The following is an 18,307-nucleotide window of genomic DNA, read 5'->3' as shown; positions in this document are numbered from 1 at the left end:
GGGCTGGCAAGGCCTTGCTGATCAAGCAGCGTTTCCAGACCCTTCATCACAGGCTGTTCCTGGACCCATATCAAACGAGGTCAGGTGCACCAAGGTCTCCAGGGCCCACAGCTTCGTTACCGGTTAGAGAGTCGCAACTGATGCATCAATCCTCGGAATGGATGTCGGCATAGCGGCTCTGCCATTCGCTGATTCGCCCGTCTCTCATGCACGTTAACTGACCGACATGCTGCTAGCAGCCTAGGGATGCACCTTGAGTCACAAACAATATGGAGGCTTGGGATTTCCCATCTTCGCTCAACCCTGAAACTGGAGCACGAATTTCGTCCGGATCCATCCGTTTAGTGAAGACAGCGAGGGCTAATTCCTTTTCGTGGTGTTATAACACGTTCTAATAGTTTCCCGCATCGCCAGGATTGCACATATGCACGCTAGTCCTGTGCGTGGGAGGCCGCCCATGTGATTGAATGGAATGGCTTCTTCTTCTTTACGATATGCAAGGACTCTGATGTTTTTTTTTTCTTTGTTTCCCTTCCCAGCAGCCCGGGTAGATTTGCACATTGGTTTTCTCCAAGGATCCCAGATGCTGGCACTGGTAGTGTCCCCTGTGCTCACGCTGCCGAACACGAGTCAATGCAGAGGCTTATTTCTCACGGCTAGCCGCCTAAAACTTTGTGCTTGCTATTCATTCAATGTCTCAAACTCAACAGCCCTATGATGCCACTTACATGGAGAGCTTGGCCTATAAAAATCTCCCTACGTGATGACCCCAAAAATCTCCAATCTACGCAAGCTCCTCGGTTTACCCCAACTCTCTATGCCGGGGGGAGGGGGACCCCCGGCCAATTCTTTGGCGACTCCCCGGACTGTGAACCTCAATCGGGCTCAGTCGCCTGCTGACCAGGAACCCTGGGTGTGGGCGGTCTGTGGTAGCGCTCTCGTACACCATCGTGATGCTACCCCTGTTTCCCCAGATTCTTTAGCTCTGGGGCTCCACGACCATAGAAAGATGGAATGGAGTGGGCGACGAGCCGCCGTGGGCTGGGCCATTTTTCGGCCGTGAACTTGGAGCCAGTTCGCGATTAGTTCGGAGATGTGGCGGCCTTTTGTTAGAAGCTATCAAACCATAGCGCACTCGTCCAATCGAACACAGGCTGTTGGAAGACTGCAATGCAAAGGCTGTAACCACGCCGTTACCCGGGTTTCCCGGGTCAAAGCAGAGTGGCTTACACCCCTGTTCTAGCTCGACAGGAGATGACTGCGAGGCCAACCATTGCCCTGCGATAATGGTATTATGAGGGATGTACGAAGTATGTCCTACATCCACTTAGACCGCCTTTCAGAAGGTATCCAGAGCCTCGTCGAGAGAACCGGCGGACAGCGGCATAGAAGCCGGCATTAGCTTCTCTCCAGCTTTTTCCACGGACTTTGCATTCGGTTTCACCTTGGTGCCAATTTTTTTGCGCCTCAATGGGCCAACTGAGTGGTGCCCTGAAAAGCGGCCGAAAACTGAAGGACTACTATTCGGTTATTGGTTTAGCCGCTTGTTGACAAAAAGGGGCATCTGCCTACGGCGAGGATTTTGGAAGGAAATTATGTCGCAAATGGTACAGTGTCATTCCACCTTTGTTCCTTCTCTCATAATCTCTAGAACGAGATGGAGTGCTTGGTGGAACTTAAATGATTAAAAAAAAAAAGAAGAAAAAAAAAAAACAGCTCGCATGGTTTACAGATTGCGGCCAATAAGAATAGAAATTCAACCCGGACATTGCCTCAACACCATACCATGGAATCTCAAACTCTCAACTGGTTGAAAGACAGGTTTATACCCCCCTTGGCGTCATAAGGCATCTCTGCATTAGCGCTTCTGAGTTCCGCAGCAGCGGCTGCATGAACCAAGGCCAGCGAAGGAGGTGCCTTGATGCACGAGGGAGAGCCTGAGTGCTGCCACGCCATGTCCCACGTGCTCGGTACGGCTCCGGAAGTTGGTTCTCTTTTGGCGTTTTCCACGGACACCAGCCCATAGACTACAAAGTGCTCGCGTCTTCAAGCGGCCGCCGAAACCACGCGGTGCGTTGGGTTGATTCTCCGCGGCATCAACTGCACCATGGTCGGCTGGACATTCATTACATTACGAACGCCACAGCACCCGCTGCGATATTAATCTAGAAACGCCACTCCCCATGGAACGCAGCGCCGGCCCACAACGGCCTCCGGTACTATCTATCGTGGCGCCAGGGGCAATTTGTTCTGGATTGCCTCCAACAGCGCAAACCTCCTTGCCACTGTTACGTCTTCTCGCTTCCAGATTTCCTTGGGGCTTTTTCTCTCTCTGGCTTCTTCATGTTGTGATCGGCGGTTCACCTTCCACATTCTCGGGGAGCTGCTTCTCAGCCTGCGGCGCTACTATACAAAAACCGGGAATGAGAAGGGCATTACTGCACTAGCATCGTCGCGGCAAGGATGCAAAAGCGAAAGATGAATGGCCATGGTTGGCGCAATTCTGCCATGGGGGAGAACCTCCGTATAGTAGGTCCACTCGCACTTCGGACCTAACAGCAAAACCGCAGCCGTGGCCCGCACTTGAACCGCGCGGTCCAGCAGGCTATCCGCAAAAGGCGCATGAGCTTCCGGCTTTGTTAATGGACACTGGTTGGCGCTGGGGCCGCTGCCTGGGGAAAATAGTATTCGGCGTGCAATTACTTCGTAGACTTCCCAACAACTGAGCTTGTGGCTCTTTCGTGAAGTGGATAAGATCGCCTAAATAGGAACGAGTAATTGGCTTTATACAGAACCAAGACGCGCTGAGCTTTATTTACGCTGAGGTTGTCCGGGGTGCTCTCATCGACCTGCCCAGATTGGAATTGTGTTGATAGAAGGTCATGGAGCGCTGAGAGCTTAAGAGAGCGGCTAAGGAAACCAACAACAGGGAAAGTGAGTCAAGCTACGGAGCACTGAGTAAGGTGTGGACTAAGACGGTAATGTCTGTTTGTCTGTCTGCCATTTACTCTTCCCTTGTTCTGTTAAGAGATTGTAAGTACCGCAGACTGCTGCGTCGTCGAGGAGTTGTAATCTCAGCTTATAGAGTAGGCATCTTAGAAGTAATAACATTGAATCTCTTTGTTTGGTAGTTATTTTTGAGAGGTATTATTTATTTATAAAAAAGCAATTAAATATGAATACATTAAGCTTGAAATACAGAAAAGCGCGTATACTGAGTTTCAATAATATGAAGGATCTGCCGATTGATGTACTCCGTAAGGTAAAATTAATTAGGAACCCCACCGTAGGACGTCTTCTCATACTACTAACACAACCCTGGTGGTATGTCTCTCTTATTTTGGAAACAGCGTGGTCAATTCGCGGCGTTGACTGCACGTGGTAAATCTTTCGATAATTTTTTTTCCTCCAATAGAGAATAAAGAATGGGTACCATGCTGATGCCGTGTTCCGAGCGACGTAACTGACATTGCTGTAGGATTCCGTTGTAGTTGAACCGTTGCAGTACTATCTGGAGACCAATGTGTATTATTATTATACTTGTACCTGGAGATAACTTAGACCGAGAGACAAGGCAGCTAATAAACTGACTGGGATCAATTGATATTCACCATTAAATACATGAGTAAGCAGAGGAATAGTATTTTATTCTCCGACTCCAAGTGCTATCAGCAGGTGGCCTGTGCGCTTTTTGTCTTGATTCAGGGTAATAACCTAGATTATGACCTGCCAGAATTAGGCAATGCGAATAGTGCGGTTGAAGAAGGAAAAGAGGACATGCCGATAGACTATTGGTAACTAAGCTACATGTGCGGCAAAAGGGCTCAGATAGCAAATATCATGAATAAGGCCATCATCACATGATGTGATGAGTACCAGGCTCTTTCATCTTCGTATTAGGCTATCAGTAGCCCAGCATCACCAGGGGCAGTGACGCAATGTTCGTGCCTGTTTGATAGGCTTCCTGGCCAGGTAGAATTTTCTTCAAGAAAACTCTGATGTCTGATATGGAAGGAGAGCTTGTTTGGCACCATGGCTTATGCGTCAGCACTGAGATACCAGGCTGCAACGTGGTCGATCATTACCCTGAAGTATCAGGAAGCCCCAGTGATGACATGAATAGGATTGTGAGTCTGAAGCCGTTGAGGATACGGAGAAGCTTTTACATTCAAGGCACAGGGGGCGCGCAAAAAGCTGTTCTCCACCCGAAATGATAAACAAACATCCAACTACTCACCAGAAGTAGTAAGATGATAGGTCAAGTATCTATTGGTGCGTGCCTGCGCCCCTTCCCTATCCAAAGCCGTGAGCGCTTATTGATCGCCAGCGGGCATGTAACGCTGGATCTATAATACAATCTTCGATTAGAAAACCCTTTCTTCTTTGCGGGCGCTGAAGAAATGGCACACGCCGGATCACCACTGCCAAGGTATAAAGATTGACAAAGGGCGACTGCGTCCTTATCCACCCTATGTGCTAGGAGTTGCATCCCGCTGTGCCAGTAGGATTCTGTTTCTATTAGCTATATTTGGATAACCTTAAATCTCCGGTGAAAGCAGCCAACCACGTCTGTTGCTCCTAGGGGCCATGTGCCCTGGCTGGCGCTCGTTTGTGGGAGGGGTTTCTGCCCTTGGGAGAAGGAATTTGCACATATGTAAGTCAGCTTATACACAGTAGGGTGTATAATGACACGATGGGGCATGAAATGATAGTCTAGGACATGTATTTATGAAGTGTTTTGCTATGTACAAAACATATTGGATGCGAAATGCTCATTCCTGCTAGCACTCCTATTAGTATTGTCGTCTACTATGGTGCTGCCTCACAGTCGTTTATAGTAGGTACTCGACAACTTTGAGCCTCGCGGAATCTAGGCCTTAACAATGGACGAAGCCGAAGGATCAGACAAGGGGCACGGCAGCTTTTCCGTCAATTAGATTGCATTCTTCTAATCAGGTATCCGTTGGCGTTTTCACGATTGGACGTATGTTTCTGAAACAGGCAGCGTTGTCAGATGGATCCCACTGAATCGCTGGCCCCACTATGCTGTTGATGCATTTGTCGCCGATGCCATGGCCCGAATCGAACTTGATCGTGTGCTCTTTCAACAATGTCTCTTTCCTAAATCTTCCAAAGATCATCCAGTAATATGCCCAACGGCACCGTCATCGTGATACAACGTAGCTTCTAGGCGCTGCAGCTCATATAAAGACGTATAGTGATTTAGAGTCAACTTCGGGCCTATTATGAACGGGGCAGCTGTGCCAATTCAAAACGGTCTACTACGGAAGTTCGGCATCCCTGTGGACGGGTATTTCGGCACCCATTACGGGGAGCAGGCATTGACAGCGCCCCTAAAATAGGAGATCTAAAAGGCAGGTTTGCTTTGCGTAGCTGTGCAGTAGCATACTCTGGAGAAATCGTAAATGGACCGTTTTACTGGGAATTTAGCCTGCCCATTGGCTTGGCAGGTGAGTTGCGGCTCCGCCGTTGCGGATGAACTAACTCATTTGCCCGTGAATACGTAGACGTGGAATATTCATCTTCCTTGTTGATGAACATGCTAGGACAAATGAGGATGGTGATTGTGATTTTCTGGGTCAGGATGATCGCTTCATGGAAGAGATGGGGATGAGCTGGGGGATTGAACTGGTAAAGGGAGTTGAGGGGGGTATCGGCCGAGAGTCTTATAAGAAGACGTTGAAGTTCGAAGAGAAAACTTGGAGATCGGCAGCCCAAGCTCCTCAAAGTTGTGAACTCTAGCTCAAGGCAACTCAAGAATATCCAACAACAGACAAAGAACAATGCGTGCCTCTCTCTTTGCCTCTCTCGCCGGCCAGGTGGCCATCAGCGCTGCTCTTCCAGAGCCTGCCGCTCAGCACAGCCCTCGTGCGGCCGGCGCCACTGCCTATGCCTCCAACTCGGCCGGTAACTACAAGCTTACCTCGATTGCTGCCCCAGTTCAAGGCGCTGGATCTCCTGGCTCAGAGTCTACCTGGAACTTGAGCATTGACGACACAAGCTCCGGTTACAAGCAGAAGATCACCGGCTTCGGTGCTGCTGTTACTGATGCCACCGTCGCTTCCTTCAACGAGCTGTCTGCCAGCACTCTCAGCCAGCTGCTTAACGAGCTCATGACCGGTGCTGGTGCTAGCTTCTCTCTCATGCGACACACCATTGGTGCTTCCGACTTGTCTGCCGACCCGGCCTACACTTACGACGACAATGGAGGCAACGCTGATACCGGCATGACTGGCTTCAACCTCGGTGACCGTGGTACTGCCATGGCTCAGATGCTGGCTCAGATGAAGGGCCTCAACTCCAACTTGAAGATCTTTGGATCTCCCTGGAGCGCTCCCGCTTGGATGAAGCTCAACAACGCCATTGACGGCAACACCAACAACAACAACCTGAACGATGGCTACTTGACCAACAACGGTGCTCAGTACTCCAGTTCCTTTGCTGAGTACTTTGTCAAGTACATCCAGGCTTACGAGTCTCACGGCGCGACCATCGATGCCATCACCATCCAGAACGAGCCCCTGAACAGCCAGGCTGGCTATCCCACTATGTACATGTTCTCGTACGAGCAGGGAGACCTCATCCAGAACTACGTCGGCCCTGCGTTGAAGAATGCTGGCCTCAGCACCGAGGTTTGGGCTTACGACCACAACACCGGTATGTATCTCTTACTGATAAACGTCTCTAATAAAGCAAAAAAACGTTTCTTTTCTCTTAATTGACTAACAAAAAATCTTGTAGACGTGCCCGATTTCCCTGAGCAGGTCTTGGGCATTGCCTCTGACTACGTCTCTGCCGTTGCATGGCACTGCTACGCCAGCAACCTGGACTGGACCGTCTTGACCAACTTCAAGAACCAGTTCCCCAACGTGGAGCAGTACATGACCGAGTGCTGGACTCCCTCCACCGGTGCCTGGAACCAGGCCTCCAGCTTCACCATCGGCCCTCTCCAGAACTGGGCCTCTGGTGTTGCTGCCTGGACCCTCGGCACCACCGCCCAGGACGGCCCTCACCTGTCTGAGGGCGGATGCGCCACCTGCACTGGTCTCGTCACCATCAACAACGGCCAGTACACCTTCCAGACCGCCTACTACATGATGGCCCAGTACAGCAAGTTCATCCCCGTCGGCGCCACCGTCCTCAGCGGCACTGGCAGCTACACCTACTCCGGCAGCGGTGGTATCCAGTCCGTTGCTTCTCTCAACCCTGACGGTACCCGCACGGTCGTCATTGAGAACACCTTCGGCAACGATATCTACATTCACCTCACTACCCAGAGCGGCCAGGAGTGGAGCGGCAATGTTCCCACTGAGTCTGTTACCACTTGGGTTCTCCCCGCTGTTTAAAGCACCTAACTAGGGAAGGAAAAAAAGTGGCGGATGGCCTAATAGTTTTTTGATGTATATAATTTCTCTATGGTGGCAAAGGCCGCAATATATATATATTTACAAGAGTGTCCTGCTATTGATTTAATCGAAATGAATGAATTATAACGTGGCGTCAACCTCTTATTCTGGGCCTGAGAAGAATGCCTGATGTGAACAACTTGTGAAATGTGTAGTTGAAGTGGAAGCGCGCCTCATTGCTGGGATGTCACAACGTGGGAAAAGCGTACAGTTTGAGGTTGTAAAGGAAACTGAACAAGCTGTGGTGAGCATTTCAGATATAAATATGACTTTAATTGCCCAACACTTTTATGGGACAGCTATATGTTCTTCAATACCAAGGCCTCGTATTTATTTCTCCAACACTCACTTAGGCTAGGTATGTATAATCTGATAATAAAATTGTGCGAATGCTCAGAATCTCGAGACTCTCAATTCTATATCAAAGATTTGTACACGTTCATTGACCTGCCATTTAGTATATTTGCAACCTTTTTTCTTGACTGCAGAACTTAGTGTTACTGAAACATATACAAGAAGAAAACAAAAAGATGAGAAATCCTATAACCATACGCATACAACTTTTTTTTATTACACATACAGTATAGTTCGTTAAGATGAAGTCAGACAAGATATTTTACTTGAATATTATTATTATATCTATTACACTATGTCCATATCTATCGTAAGTTCGTTCATTTCTTATCCCCGTTTAGTTAAAAGGATACTGTACTGATGCTTTGGGGTTGTTGCCATAGCAAGAGTACATAGGATCATGGTCTCCAAGATAGCCAACACACTTGTAGCAGTTGAGCACGGTATCCGGATCCCACTTCTTCTTAATGGCGAGAAGCTTGCCATAGTACTCTCCAAAAAACACGTTCTGCCAGTCGGGCTCAGCCGGATCGGCCTCGTTCATATAGGCAGCCTGGACAGACAACGGAGCCTTGATAACATCAATGGCCGCACGGGCGCCCGACATCATCAGGTTGGCGGTGGAATCAGGAGTGCCGGGCTCATAGCTAACGCCGTAAACCAAGTGCCACAGGGTCTTTCGCCAAGCAGGGTTGGTGCTGGTTGCGTTTGCTGAGTCGGGAGTGTTGAATGGGGAAGTCTTGAGCAGGAAAACGTTCACTCCACTTGATAGTGCCTCGCCAACTTGCACGCGAGCAGCTTCCAAGCCGTTAAGAATGCTGGACACAAGAGTATCAATCTTCTCAGGGCTCTCGAAGTTGTCAACGGTGATAAGACGACTTGGGACCGCAGACGACAGACCAACTGCAGTATTCGGGGTGTAGAAAGTGTTTTGGCCAATGAAGAAGTCTGTCTCACTGTCGAATTGTTGGTAAGTGCTCGAAATAACATTGATGCCGGGGTGATTAGATAGTAATGTGTTAAAACTGGCAGTTAACTCCTTAAGAGTTGTCAACGGATCACCGTCAGCAGGCAGAATCTCCAGGAATGTGAGAGACTCGGGCAAAATGTTATTATATCCAGCAACGCCGTTCTTTGTCCAAGTTTCCTGGTCAGTTGACATAGCTGTGAGAACCTCCCTCAGGATAGTGTTCTCTGTAACATTAGAGCTGGGTGAAGTGATAGTGGCGTTGAACAGCCATGTAGCCCACTTCGTTTGCGGGTAGACCTGGAACTTGTAGTTGACAAGGACGGCGTATGACTGGCCACCGCCACCGCGCATTGCCCAGAAGAGGTCGGGTTCGTTACATTCGTTGATCGTTCTCAAGACACCATCGGCTGTAATAACGTCAAATTCAACAGCTTGATCCACCATCAAGCCTTTGGAAGGGCCAAGCGGGCCGTGACCTGCAGATTGACCATATCCACCGGCGATACCAACTGTATGGCAAGCTCCCATAGTGATCATCATGCCATGATTGTTGAAGAATGCAATTGCATCTTCTGCGGTGACACCTGCACCAATAATGCCAATATTCTTTTTTTTAGAAGCGACAGAGCAGTTCTTGGCCGAAAAGGAAGACGCAAATGTCATGTTCTTCATGTTGTGAGTTCGCAGGCCGAGAGTATTGGCAGCAGCACTACGTCCCAGGTAGTCATGTCCAGTGTTCTTGAGCATAATGCGAATATTGTGCTTCTTGGCAAAAGCAATGGTGGCGCTGATGTCGGAAGGCTCCAAGGCGTCGACATAGAGGGGAGATATTCTTCCGAGAGAACATGTCGACCCCTGGGGCGGCACTAATCCAGGATAACAGTTCTCAGCACCACAAGCTTCCCATTGCGTAAACTGAGTAGATCCAAACGTAGTCTCTCGAAACGTGCCGTTTCCGTACTGCTCTAGGACATCGGTACAGACGTCCTTGTTGTAGTCTGGCGAACTAGGGAAACAGGGACTTCCAAGCATAACTGGAGTCCTGAGACGTCCAGAGACTGTCTTGTTGAAGGCATCCCATTGTTGGAGACTGGGCCAACAAGCTTGGCCCGGCTGGCAGTTGAATGAAAGGCCAACCGCCGGTGCGACAAGACTCGCCAAGGCGAAGAGCCCTTTGCTCTCCCTGATATGCATGCTGAACTCCGAAAGAAAGTCAAAGTATCAGTGAAGAGTGAGGCTTTGAGTGGTGAGCAGTCGTTCTTAGATTCCTACTGGCGCTGGGCTCTTATATATATGTATGCACCTATGTTTCATTCTTAGAAATTCTTTGGGCCGCCATTGTGGAACTAAGTCAACTGAGCAAGTATTCACAGACAAGGGCCGGGAGAGCGCGTCAAGGGAGCCATCCCTAGTCGCCCAAAGCGAACCCCAATCATCCTTTTTTTGTCATGTTAGTGCTTATTTACAAACTTATCCAGCTTCTTAGACCCTTGAAGCACCGACTTATATGAGAACCATAGTCATACGACTATAAGTATGTGGTTAACAGGAGGACTCTGGCGGAAAGCGATTCCGTGCTCGCAACGGTCCAGTGGGGCTATAATACTGTACCCCCGCTATCGCGATGCCATCCCTGTCTGCCGCGTGTCTGTGATTGGAAATGGGTCCAAAGGGAACTGCACAAGCTAGTCTTTCCAAAAGCTACCAGCTGGTCCCTATTTTTTGGTAGGCCGCTTTGTTTATGGCCGTCCCATAGACTTGTAGTGGCCATTAAAGAAGCTTTGAAAATTTAAACTATTATCTTATTCATATATTGACAGCTTGTTTCAATAGAACGCAAGCTCATGACGGAAAATGATGAACTCATACAATCAATACCTTTAGGGCTTACAGCCAGCCCCCCGTTACCCCTGAGTAGGCGTCTGTTCGAACTTACAGAAAAGCGATAAGCTGACTGCAGATCGAGCATCAATGGCGGGGCTGGAGTTGTATCCAGCTCTTGGTTGTAAATAATGGTAGTTATTGCAGTCGTTGACGGCCCGGGCCGGGACAAAGGAAATGTCAAGTGGGGGTTGCGGCTGGGTCGGATCACCTGTTTGGACAAGGGCACTGACACTAGACTCCCAAGACTCAAGATGAGTCAAAAACTAAGTGCTTAGTATTATGCTATTATCCCCCTCCAGTATAAAAGTTGAATAAACACGAATCGACACTTGTGTTATGTGACTTGAACGCCATTCATTTAACAAACGTTACGAGACTTCAGGCTCACAAAGCACTAGATATACTCGGGTTAATAAGCCTTCTCACAAAAGAATGGTCATTCTTCGTAATAATAGGCTCATACTGGCTGGCTATACTTGTTTCTTGAATTTTGAATCTCATATCCCTTGAAAAGGTACACTGTGTAATGATTCTACCAATAAAATACATTTTTTAGTCTTCTTATTCGTCCCTAGTGAGTTATAGGACTGTTGTTTATCGTGCTGTAATATCGAATAAACAATGCAGAATTTAGGCTAATCCTGCATTACCCAAAAGGGCTATTAGATCTTCAATTGAATACCGCATTTATCATTGCATGCATTCATGTATACGAAGGGCATTCATTTTCTGACCATCTTAGGTTATACATCATAAGCTACCTGTGCTTGTGGACTGATCGCATTTGGTACTGAGCAGTTCAAATTGCTTCTGGAAAGTCGCTGATCCGAAAGATCATCCGACTGGCGCCCCTGATCTCAGCTGATGTGTGCATATAGGGCAACGAAATACTAGTTACAAGTGTGCATGGGAAAGGAAAACGAATCAGAGTAGAAAATATTGACCTACACCCGCTGCCTCAGATAATGACAATGGTACGAAGGCTTGAGTATAATGGGATTCAAAGTATATCCATCCTGAATGTATATATAGAAGTAAAGTATTAAGCCTCGCAAATAGGTACTCTATAAATACTCTATAAGCATCCTTTTCTACTTGATGGTTGAGGCTTTCAGCGCTTTTAAGCATGTACTCGGAGGATTACATACTGGTGGCTGACATGGCGATCCTTCGATTAGTGGCACAGGTAGGGGTTGTCCTTGCATTATGCGGGCCGACTAAACCAGCAGCCGGATCTTTACAGAGGCGGAAATATAAGGCCAAATTTGTATTCCCGGGGGCCGGGAATATTACCCGCATCTCTATTACCAGAGAATCGGAAATACTGCTCCGCAATACGACCTGGATTTTTTCTGGCAATGAACTTGAAAATACATGGCTTACGGACAATAGCTGGACTAATAATAACACAACCTTGAAACTTCATTATGTAAGGTCACTACTCTATCATGGCAGTGCTAAATTGAACCGATATTCTACACTTCAAGTGTTAGTAAATCGCTAGAGTAGGCTATATCGGTTAGGCTACTGCCAAAAGGATACTGAAAAATGTCTCATCTTTTCATACAGCGCAATTTAGTATCTAGACAATCACTTGTAGGTAGTTGTTCGGTTAAGACGTTTAGCTGAACACAAGTTCAAAAATGGCACAAACTGACATTACGATGAAATAGGTAATAGTAACGGTACAAATATAGGTATAATATTACGGGAGTCAACTTACGTTTCCACTTAATTACGAGAGGAATGAGGTTTATGCCGTCTCTTACAAAGGCTTATCAAGTTTGGAGTGCATGCAATATTTGTGTATATAAGCATATAAAGAGTATCGTTATTCGTTCAATGCTGCCACGCACTCTATCTCTACATCTGAACCCATTGGAAGACCGGCGACACTCACACATGTTCGGGCCTAGAACATATTAGCTCTCTTGTGTGCAGCTGATGAACAGTAGCACGGAGAACACTTACAGGAAATGGAGCTGAAAAGAACTTGGCATATCCCTCATTCATCGGAATAAAGTTGTCCATTGTAGTCAAATAGACGTTGACTTTGATGATGCGTTTGAGAGACGAATTAGCCGCTTCCAAAAGCGCAGATATATTACGGATGGTTTGTTCCTATAGATCGTGTGTTAGCGCCCAAAGGTTCTCGATGCTGATGCAGAAGCTTGCTTACGGTACGATCCGTGACTGTGCCTTCGACAAGTTTACCCGTCTTGGGGTCGATGCCAATGTTTCCTGAACAGTATACGAGGCCATTGTAGACTTGAGCCTGCGAGAAGAGTGAAATAGGTGCCGGAGCGGCGTCTGTTTGAACGGGCTGTGGGCTAGGCATTTTGTATTTTTTTGACTAAAGGTTTTGAACGAAGTTTATGAAAGTCGTATCTGGTGAAAGGCAAACATAAAGTTGAAAGTTTGTCCAATGTTCCGTCTTTTATCTTCAGAATACTGTCGAAACAATCTGTGTGCTGTTCTCATATTATCAAATAGAGTTGAAGCTCCTGTTGTCAGCCCCGCCTCAAGGGCGTATTAGTGTCAATGATTCCATACTGCTCCCTATCTCGGACGCCATTCCAGATGCTCTTTTCCATCTTAGGTAACCGATTTGTCATCGGCAATGAACATCCGAGGCATCACCGGTGCCGGTGATAAGGATCTTAGACTCTTTTAATAATCATGCTGAATCAGCAATGCCGCGAATAGCCTTGGTTCCAATCCACCGATGGCGCTGGCCTTTGAACGATGCAGCAACTAGTCATTTTCTAGTTGTCATTCATTGGTGGGAAACCAGTTATGGCGGGGAGTTGATTTGATTAAGCAGTAATTGGATTAACAGTGTGCTGTGAGGCATCTAGAATCGTCAGGTATATTAACTAAAGTCGCCTACTTGAGGATAATCTCCGACAGAAAGTCAAAGTTTTTTTTTTATTCTATCAATCAATTTTACTCGATATACTAAGACGAGATTAATCACATATCATATATTTATAAAACTAGAGCTTGTTTCACAGCGTCGATGGCCAACTCAATGGATGCTGCCAATTCTCCCAAATTCGGGAAAGCGTTTGGAGAGAAATACTTTATGTTTAGACCAGGTTTCATCCATTTAAACCAAGGTCGTTGAATCTCAGCATGGAGTAAATCGTATTAAATAGCATCACTGACGTTGTTCTTTAGGATCTTATGGCGGATATCCCCATTTAGTGCGAGATGCCTTACGTTCTGTCCAAGACGCAGTACAAGCCGAGCCCGATAATTTTGTCCGATACATATATCCAGCAAAAGTAGATGAAGTTCGCGAACTAATTGCTACTCATATGCATGCTGCAAACACAGATGAAATTGTTTTAGTTCCGAACGCAACAACGGCACTAAACACCGTGCTGCGCAATTTGACCTATCAGCCAGGAGACATGATTGCTTATATACAAGGAACTTATGGAGCAATTGAGAAGACGGTGGATTATCTGGTGGAAACTACGCCCGTGGAAAGTATTCGCGTTCCTTTTGATCCAACCGTGGACGATGATAATACGCTTGTCGAGGCGTTTCGCTCGGTTTTGCAAGAGAACCATGGCCGCATTCGTGTGGCCATTTTTGATACCGTTATGAGCATGCCAGGGCTTAGAATGCCATTTGAGCGCCTGGCGCAGATCTGTAGAGACTTTGGAGTGCTAAGCGCTATTGACGGAGCTCATGGTATTGGCTTAATTAATCTAAACATGGAGGAGCTTGGAGCCGATTTTCTCACCACGAACTGTCACAAGTGAGCTTTTTCTTCTTCGATGATTGGTTTTATTTGAGAAGTACAACAGCTAATTCCGACAATATTTAGATGGCTATTTGTGCCACATACCTGTGCAGTCCTGTATGTCCCCTTGAAGAACCAAAATCTCATGCGGTCTTCTATTCCAACGTCGCATGGCTTCCAGCCACTTCCCGAAATTCTACAGAAGAAACAATACATAAGCCCATATGAGCTTCCGGCATCCAAAAACCCATTCGTATTTCAGTTCAGTTATACTGGCACAATTGACAATGGGCCGCCGTTATGCATCCCCGCTGCGCTTCGTTTTAGGCAAGACATCTGTGGCGGGGAACAGGCTATACAGGCTTATTGCCAGGATTTGGCTCGAGAAGGCGAGAAACTCATTGTTGAGATATTACAGAGTCGCCCTATATCCATACCGGAGACAAAGCGAGTTGCCTTTGCCAATGTTCGCCTTCCTTTGGAAATTGTATCATCCGTTGTTGAAGAGAAAGGACATTCAGTTCCCTTGTCGGACGTCGGCAAAGTTATTGACTTTATTCTTGAACGCCTTGCGAAGGATTATAATACGTTTGTGAATATTGCCTTCATCTCGGGATCATTATGGGCAAGATTCTCGGCTCAAGTGTATCTTGAACTAGAGGACTTTGAGCATGGTGCTAAAGCTTTAAAAGAGCTTTGCGAGAAAATTGCCAATAGGGAATACATAAAATTGTAAATATATATATTTCTAAGTATATCACTATATTCAGATGATTTAGGTAGTTGTAACTCTGGCCATCGACCAAAATATGCCAATCAGCTCTTTCTCGTTGAAATGTAACCGATGCGTCACTTATACTGCATGCGTCGTTCTATGACTTCACTGTTCACGATTCCTGATATTAAAATACAGCGAAAGTGCGCCTAGTGTGATTTCAATTTATCTTGCGTGACATGCTTCTACATGCATATCAAAGTGGTTATTATTTAGAAGCTGGACTCGTTGCCAGGAACTTCTCTCAGTCTTTACCCACTCGCCGGCAAGTCCGGATGACAGACACCATAGTTGCGCCACTTACTTTGCGCTGTTGGACTTTTCGGTCCATTGGTCTATAGTCGAGACTTCGTCCACAATAGTGGGCCAAATAACTTTCTCAGCAACGTCTCTAAGCTCAACTGAAAATCCAGCGGTCGCATCGCTTCTAAAATGAGAGTTAGCATATCATAGCTCCTTAGAAAGTTACATGTGCTCTGTGAGGATACGCACATGATTGTGACATGATATCCCCTAGGATAGTATACTCGTTAGCCACTATACACTGTAGTTTGGGCTTTGGAGACTTGCAATTCAACTGCATAGCGAGCAGTAGCTTCTAAACAAGTGTTTGCGACCATGCCGGCACAGACGACGTGCGTAATATCTCGTTGGCGAAGTTGATAGTCAAGATCAGTATTGCCGAAAGAGCTGCATCCCTTCGTAAGTCATGGCGTAATTACACAGGAAGATGGTCGATGAATTACCTGCTGTTCCAGTGGCGTGATACAATGGCATCGCCATTACTGCGATCCGGCTCCAGCCCTTTGTAAATTTCCGCTCCGAAGCTCCCTGCTGCGAATGTGTTCGATTGTTGGATTCTGAGTTGGCTCTTTGACATGTGGTGCCAGTCATCAAATTGGCCTTCTTCGTAGAGTTGGTGTTGGCAGTAAAAGATAGGAATATGTCTACTTCTTGCAGCCTCAACAAATTTTTGAAGATTGTTCACTGTGTCGGTAGCCTCAATGCTAGCCTTGAGAGCAGGATATACCTTGCCCTCTGAATGCAAAAAGTCATTAAGTGGATCAATTAACACAAATGCTGTTTTCTCTTGCATTTTTGGCGGTTAAAATGTCTGATGCTTGTACTTGTCAATTGATGAATAGACGATGTGTACGAAATGTGAGTTTGAGAAGAGACTGAGACTGAGCTCAGAGAGTTTATATAGAAACGTGGAGATGAGGCAGATTAACCAAGGTACGTAGAGGAACCATGCTAAAGGGTCATCTAATCCCGTACATAGTCCCAGAATCCCCCAACTCCTTGCTTCGTCATCCAAATTTGTCAGATAATAGAGCTAATTCATTTACTTTCGTTGGCAAGTCGAAACCTGTGAAGCAAGGTGGTTGCTTATCTCCGATTTGTTATTCGTCTGTGGCACTACGTAGCAAAGTTCAAGGACAATCGCTAGTTTTGCGGACTTTTTAAAACACCGCATATGACCAAAGACCGCAAAGGGCCGCAGAAGGCCGTAAAGTAAGTCCGCCAACAAACAAGAGACGAAGTTTTCTTTTCTCCAAAAGGGGATTGCTTTGAAAGCACGGACGACCAAAAGCTGTGGTAGAAGACTGTCGAACCCATAGATTGAAACGACAATTTATCTCTACCAAATCTCTTGGCAGCCAAGACTTGGCCATTTAAGGTGTTGTTTCACTGCGTCGTTTGCGAGAACGTCAATCGTGTCTTGTTTATACACTTTATCTGCCAAGACGGTAAATACTCTTGCATTCTACTGAGCGGACTGACAAAAAGATTGCGACAAAGGATGATCCATTTGTAAAAATGGCTTCTGATGCTTGTATCCTGTTGAACGTAGCATCTCTCCACCAGCTATCATTGCCATCAATTGTAAGGATCAAAGAAGTAATGAGTGCTTTAGATCAGGGTACCACTCATTGAAGTAATTCTCCAGCCTCATAGTCTAAGATTGACGAAGTGTGGTTAAAGATTTGACGCCTAAGTTGGCTACATTCCCGCTGAGCATTTCTACCTATCTAACCTATCTGGGTTTACTTTAGTCATCAACTTTACATGCATCACGCCCTTCATGTCTCCATGTTTCCGACTTGCTTCTCATGTCTCTGCCGGCAATATCCGCGGAGGACCAACAATCTTGCCCCGCAGAGCACGTATCCGTTTCTCCTTTCGGATGGATGACCAATCCTTGAAGTGGATTCCTCGTCCATATCACGAAGATGGTTCCACACTGTCAACTTAAGGAAGACATTTGGACAAGCCGATATCGGTTGCGATTGATATACTTAAGAACTCAGCTGTAAAAATAGAAATAGTTTAGATAATACTAACAGGCATATACTCCTTGAAGCCTTTCGTCACAAAAAATATTACTCGACTATTGCTAAATTCAAGATGCCTATCTATCATTTTGAACTGGCTACCAAGCTCACCCAGACCCAAAAGTTGGCTCTGGTTCGTACCATTACCGACTGGCACGCGACTACGTTCAAGTCGCCTAGGTTCATCGTAAACGTTCGCTTCGTCGATGTTTCTCAAGGCTTTTTAGCCGATTCTTACATTGGTGGTACTCAAAGACACATTAATCGTCTCTTTGTCAGCCTTCGCAGTGGCGCGGGCCGCAGTCAACAAGCCTTGGAAGGCATGGCCGACAAGCTAGAGAGCTTTTGGAATGAGACTGTCGGAAGAGACTCCATTACTAAACAGCTGAGAGGGGTTTTCATTATGGGAGAGTTAGATGTTGCGAAAGAAGCAGGATTCCACCTCCCACTAGTAAGTGTAATGGTACAAACTCTCAAGCTTACGCACTTACTAAAGCAATATAGCCGGGCCATTTTGAGCAATGGGTAAAGGATAACACTGATGAATTTCATCGTTTAGCCGCAGAAGGTGACCCTGACGCGGCACAAGTTGTTGAGGAAATCAAAGTCCGACCGGAGTTTCAGAAGTAACATAGCAGTATTAGATGATACATCTGCCAATAACCATACATTGGTGATTTAGGGCGATACAGAGTCGGACGGCACATCAAAGAAAGCCAGCCTTTTATATCGCGTCATGCAATTTTGCATGGCTGTTGAGATTGAATTGAAGTCGTATTTGAAAGATGTCAGTCTACTTGATTTCAA

General features: G+C 46.5%; 6 protein-coding genes across 6 annotated transcripts; 3 read left to right on the top strand and 3 right to left on the bottom strand.

Annotated features, from left to right (window-relative positions):
- Positions 1-5,804: 5,804 nt before the first annotated feature.
- Positions 5,805-7,367, top strand: ENDO1,6BETADGLUCANASE (Endo-1,6-beta-D-glucanase BGN16.3; the record flags this gene model as incomplete). The annotated part of the gene is made up of 2 exons (XM_024900739.1): positions 5,805-6,678; positions 6,763-7,367. 2 exons carry the CDS (start codon positions 5,805-5,807, stop codon positions 7,365-7,367), a joined length of 1,479 nt encoding a protein of 492 aa, XP_024757797.1.
- Positions 7,368-8,070: 703 nt separating this feature from the next.
- Positions 8,071-10,001, bottom strand: TrAFT101_011772 (uncharacterized protein). Its single transcript, XM_024900801.2, has one exon. It carries the CDS (start codon positions 9,943-9,945, stop codon positions 8,119-8,121), a length of 1,827 nt encoding a protein of 608 aa, XP_024757798.2. The 5' UTR covers positions 9,946-10,001; the 3' UTR covers positions 8,071-8,118.
- Positions 10,002-12,342: 2,341 nt separating this feature from the next.
- Positions 12,343-13,132, bottom strand: TrAFT101_011771 (uncharacterized protein). The gene is made up of 3 exons (XM_024902045.2): positions 12,815-13,132; positions 12,607-12,756; positions 12,343-12,547 (listed from the first exon to the last, which is right to left on the bottom strand). The coding sequence occupies exons 1-3, from the start codon at positions 12,971-12,973 to the stop codon at positions 12,467-12,469; spliced, it is 390 nt and encodes a 129-aa protein (XP_024757799.2). The 5' UTR covers positions 12,974-13,132; the 3' UTR covers positions 12,343-12,466.
- A 919-nt stretch (positions 13,133-14,051) lies between these two features.
- TrAFT101_011770 (uncharacterized protein) lies at positions 14,052-15,125 on the top strand (the record flags this gene model as incomplete). Its single annotated transcript, XM_024902708.2, has 2 exons — positions 14,052-14,404; positions 14,474-15,125. 2 exons carry the CDS (start codon positions 14,052-14,054, stop codon positions 15,123-15,125), a joined length of 1,005 nt encoding a protein of 334 aa, XP_024757800.2.
- A 339-nt stretch (positions 15,126-15,464) lies between these two features.
- TrAFT101_011769 (uncharacterized protein) lies at positions 15,465-16,260 on the bottom strand (the record flags this gene model as incomplete). Its single annotated transcript, XM_066129374.1, has 3 exons — positions 15,465-15,591; positions 15,657-15,677; positions 15,911-16,260. The coding sequence occupies 3 exons, from the start codon at positions 16,258-16,260 to the stop codon at positions 15,465-15,467; spliced, it is 498 nt and encodes a 165-aa protein (XP_065985506.1).
- Positions 16,261-17,558: 1,298 nt separating this feature from the next.
- TrAFT101_011768 (uncharacterized protein) lies at positions 17,559-18,284 on the top strand. Its single transcript, XM_024906928.2, has 2 exons — positions 17,559-17,951; positions 18,005-18,284. The coding sequence occupies exons 1-2, from the start codon at positions 17,574-17,576 to the stop codon at positions 18,128-18,130; spliced, it is 504 nt and encodes a 167-aa protein (XP_024757802.1). The 5' UTR covers positions 17,559-17,573; the 3' UTR covers positions 18,131-18,284.
- The last annotated feature ends 23 nt before the right edge of the window (positions 18,285-18,307 follow it).

This window comes from Trichoderma asperellum, chromosome 7, assembly GCF_020647865.1.
Source record: "Trichoderma asperellum chromosome 7, complete sequence".
NCBI lineage: Eukaryota > Fungi > Ascomycota > Sordariomycetes > Hypocreales > Hypocreaceae > Trichoderma > Trichoderma asperellum.
The sequence above is the reverse complement of the archived record's forward strand: the minus strand, read 5'-3'. Positions and strand labels throughout refer to the sequence as shown.

Bases quoted from the DNA above. Each gene is read 5' to 3' on its own strand.
- TrAFT101_011772 (XM_024900801.2), bottom strand. From the start codon at position 9,945: ATGCATATCAGGGAGAGCAAAGGGCTCTTCGCCTTGGCGAGTCTTGTC.
- TrAFT101_011771 (XM_024902045.2), bottom strand. From the start codon at position 12,973: ATGCCTAGCCCACAGCCCGTTCAAACAGACGCCGCTCCGGCACCTATT. The intron at 12,757-12,814 runs GTAAGCAAGCTT...CACGATCTATAG, and splicing joins GCACAGTCACGGATCGTACC to GAACAAACCATCCGTAATAT. The intron at 12,548-12,606 runs GTAAGTGTTCTC...AATATGTTCTAG, and splicing joins TCTTTTCAGCTCCATTTCCT to GCCCGAACATGTGTGAGTGT.
- TrAFT101_011768 (XM_024906928.2), top strand. From the start codon at position 17,574: ATGCCTATCTATCATTTTGAACTGGCTACCAAGCTCACCCAGACCCAA. The intron at 17,952-18,004 runs GTAAGTGTAATG...AAAGCAATATAG, and splicing joins CAGGATTCCACCTCCCACTA to CCGGGCCATTTTGAGCAATG.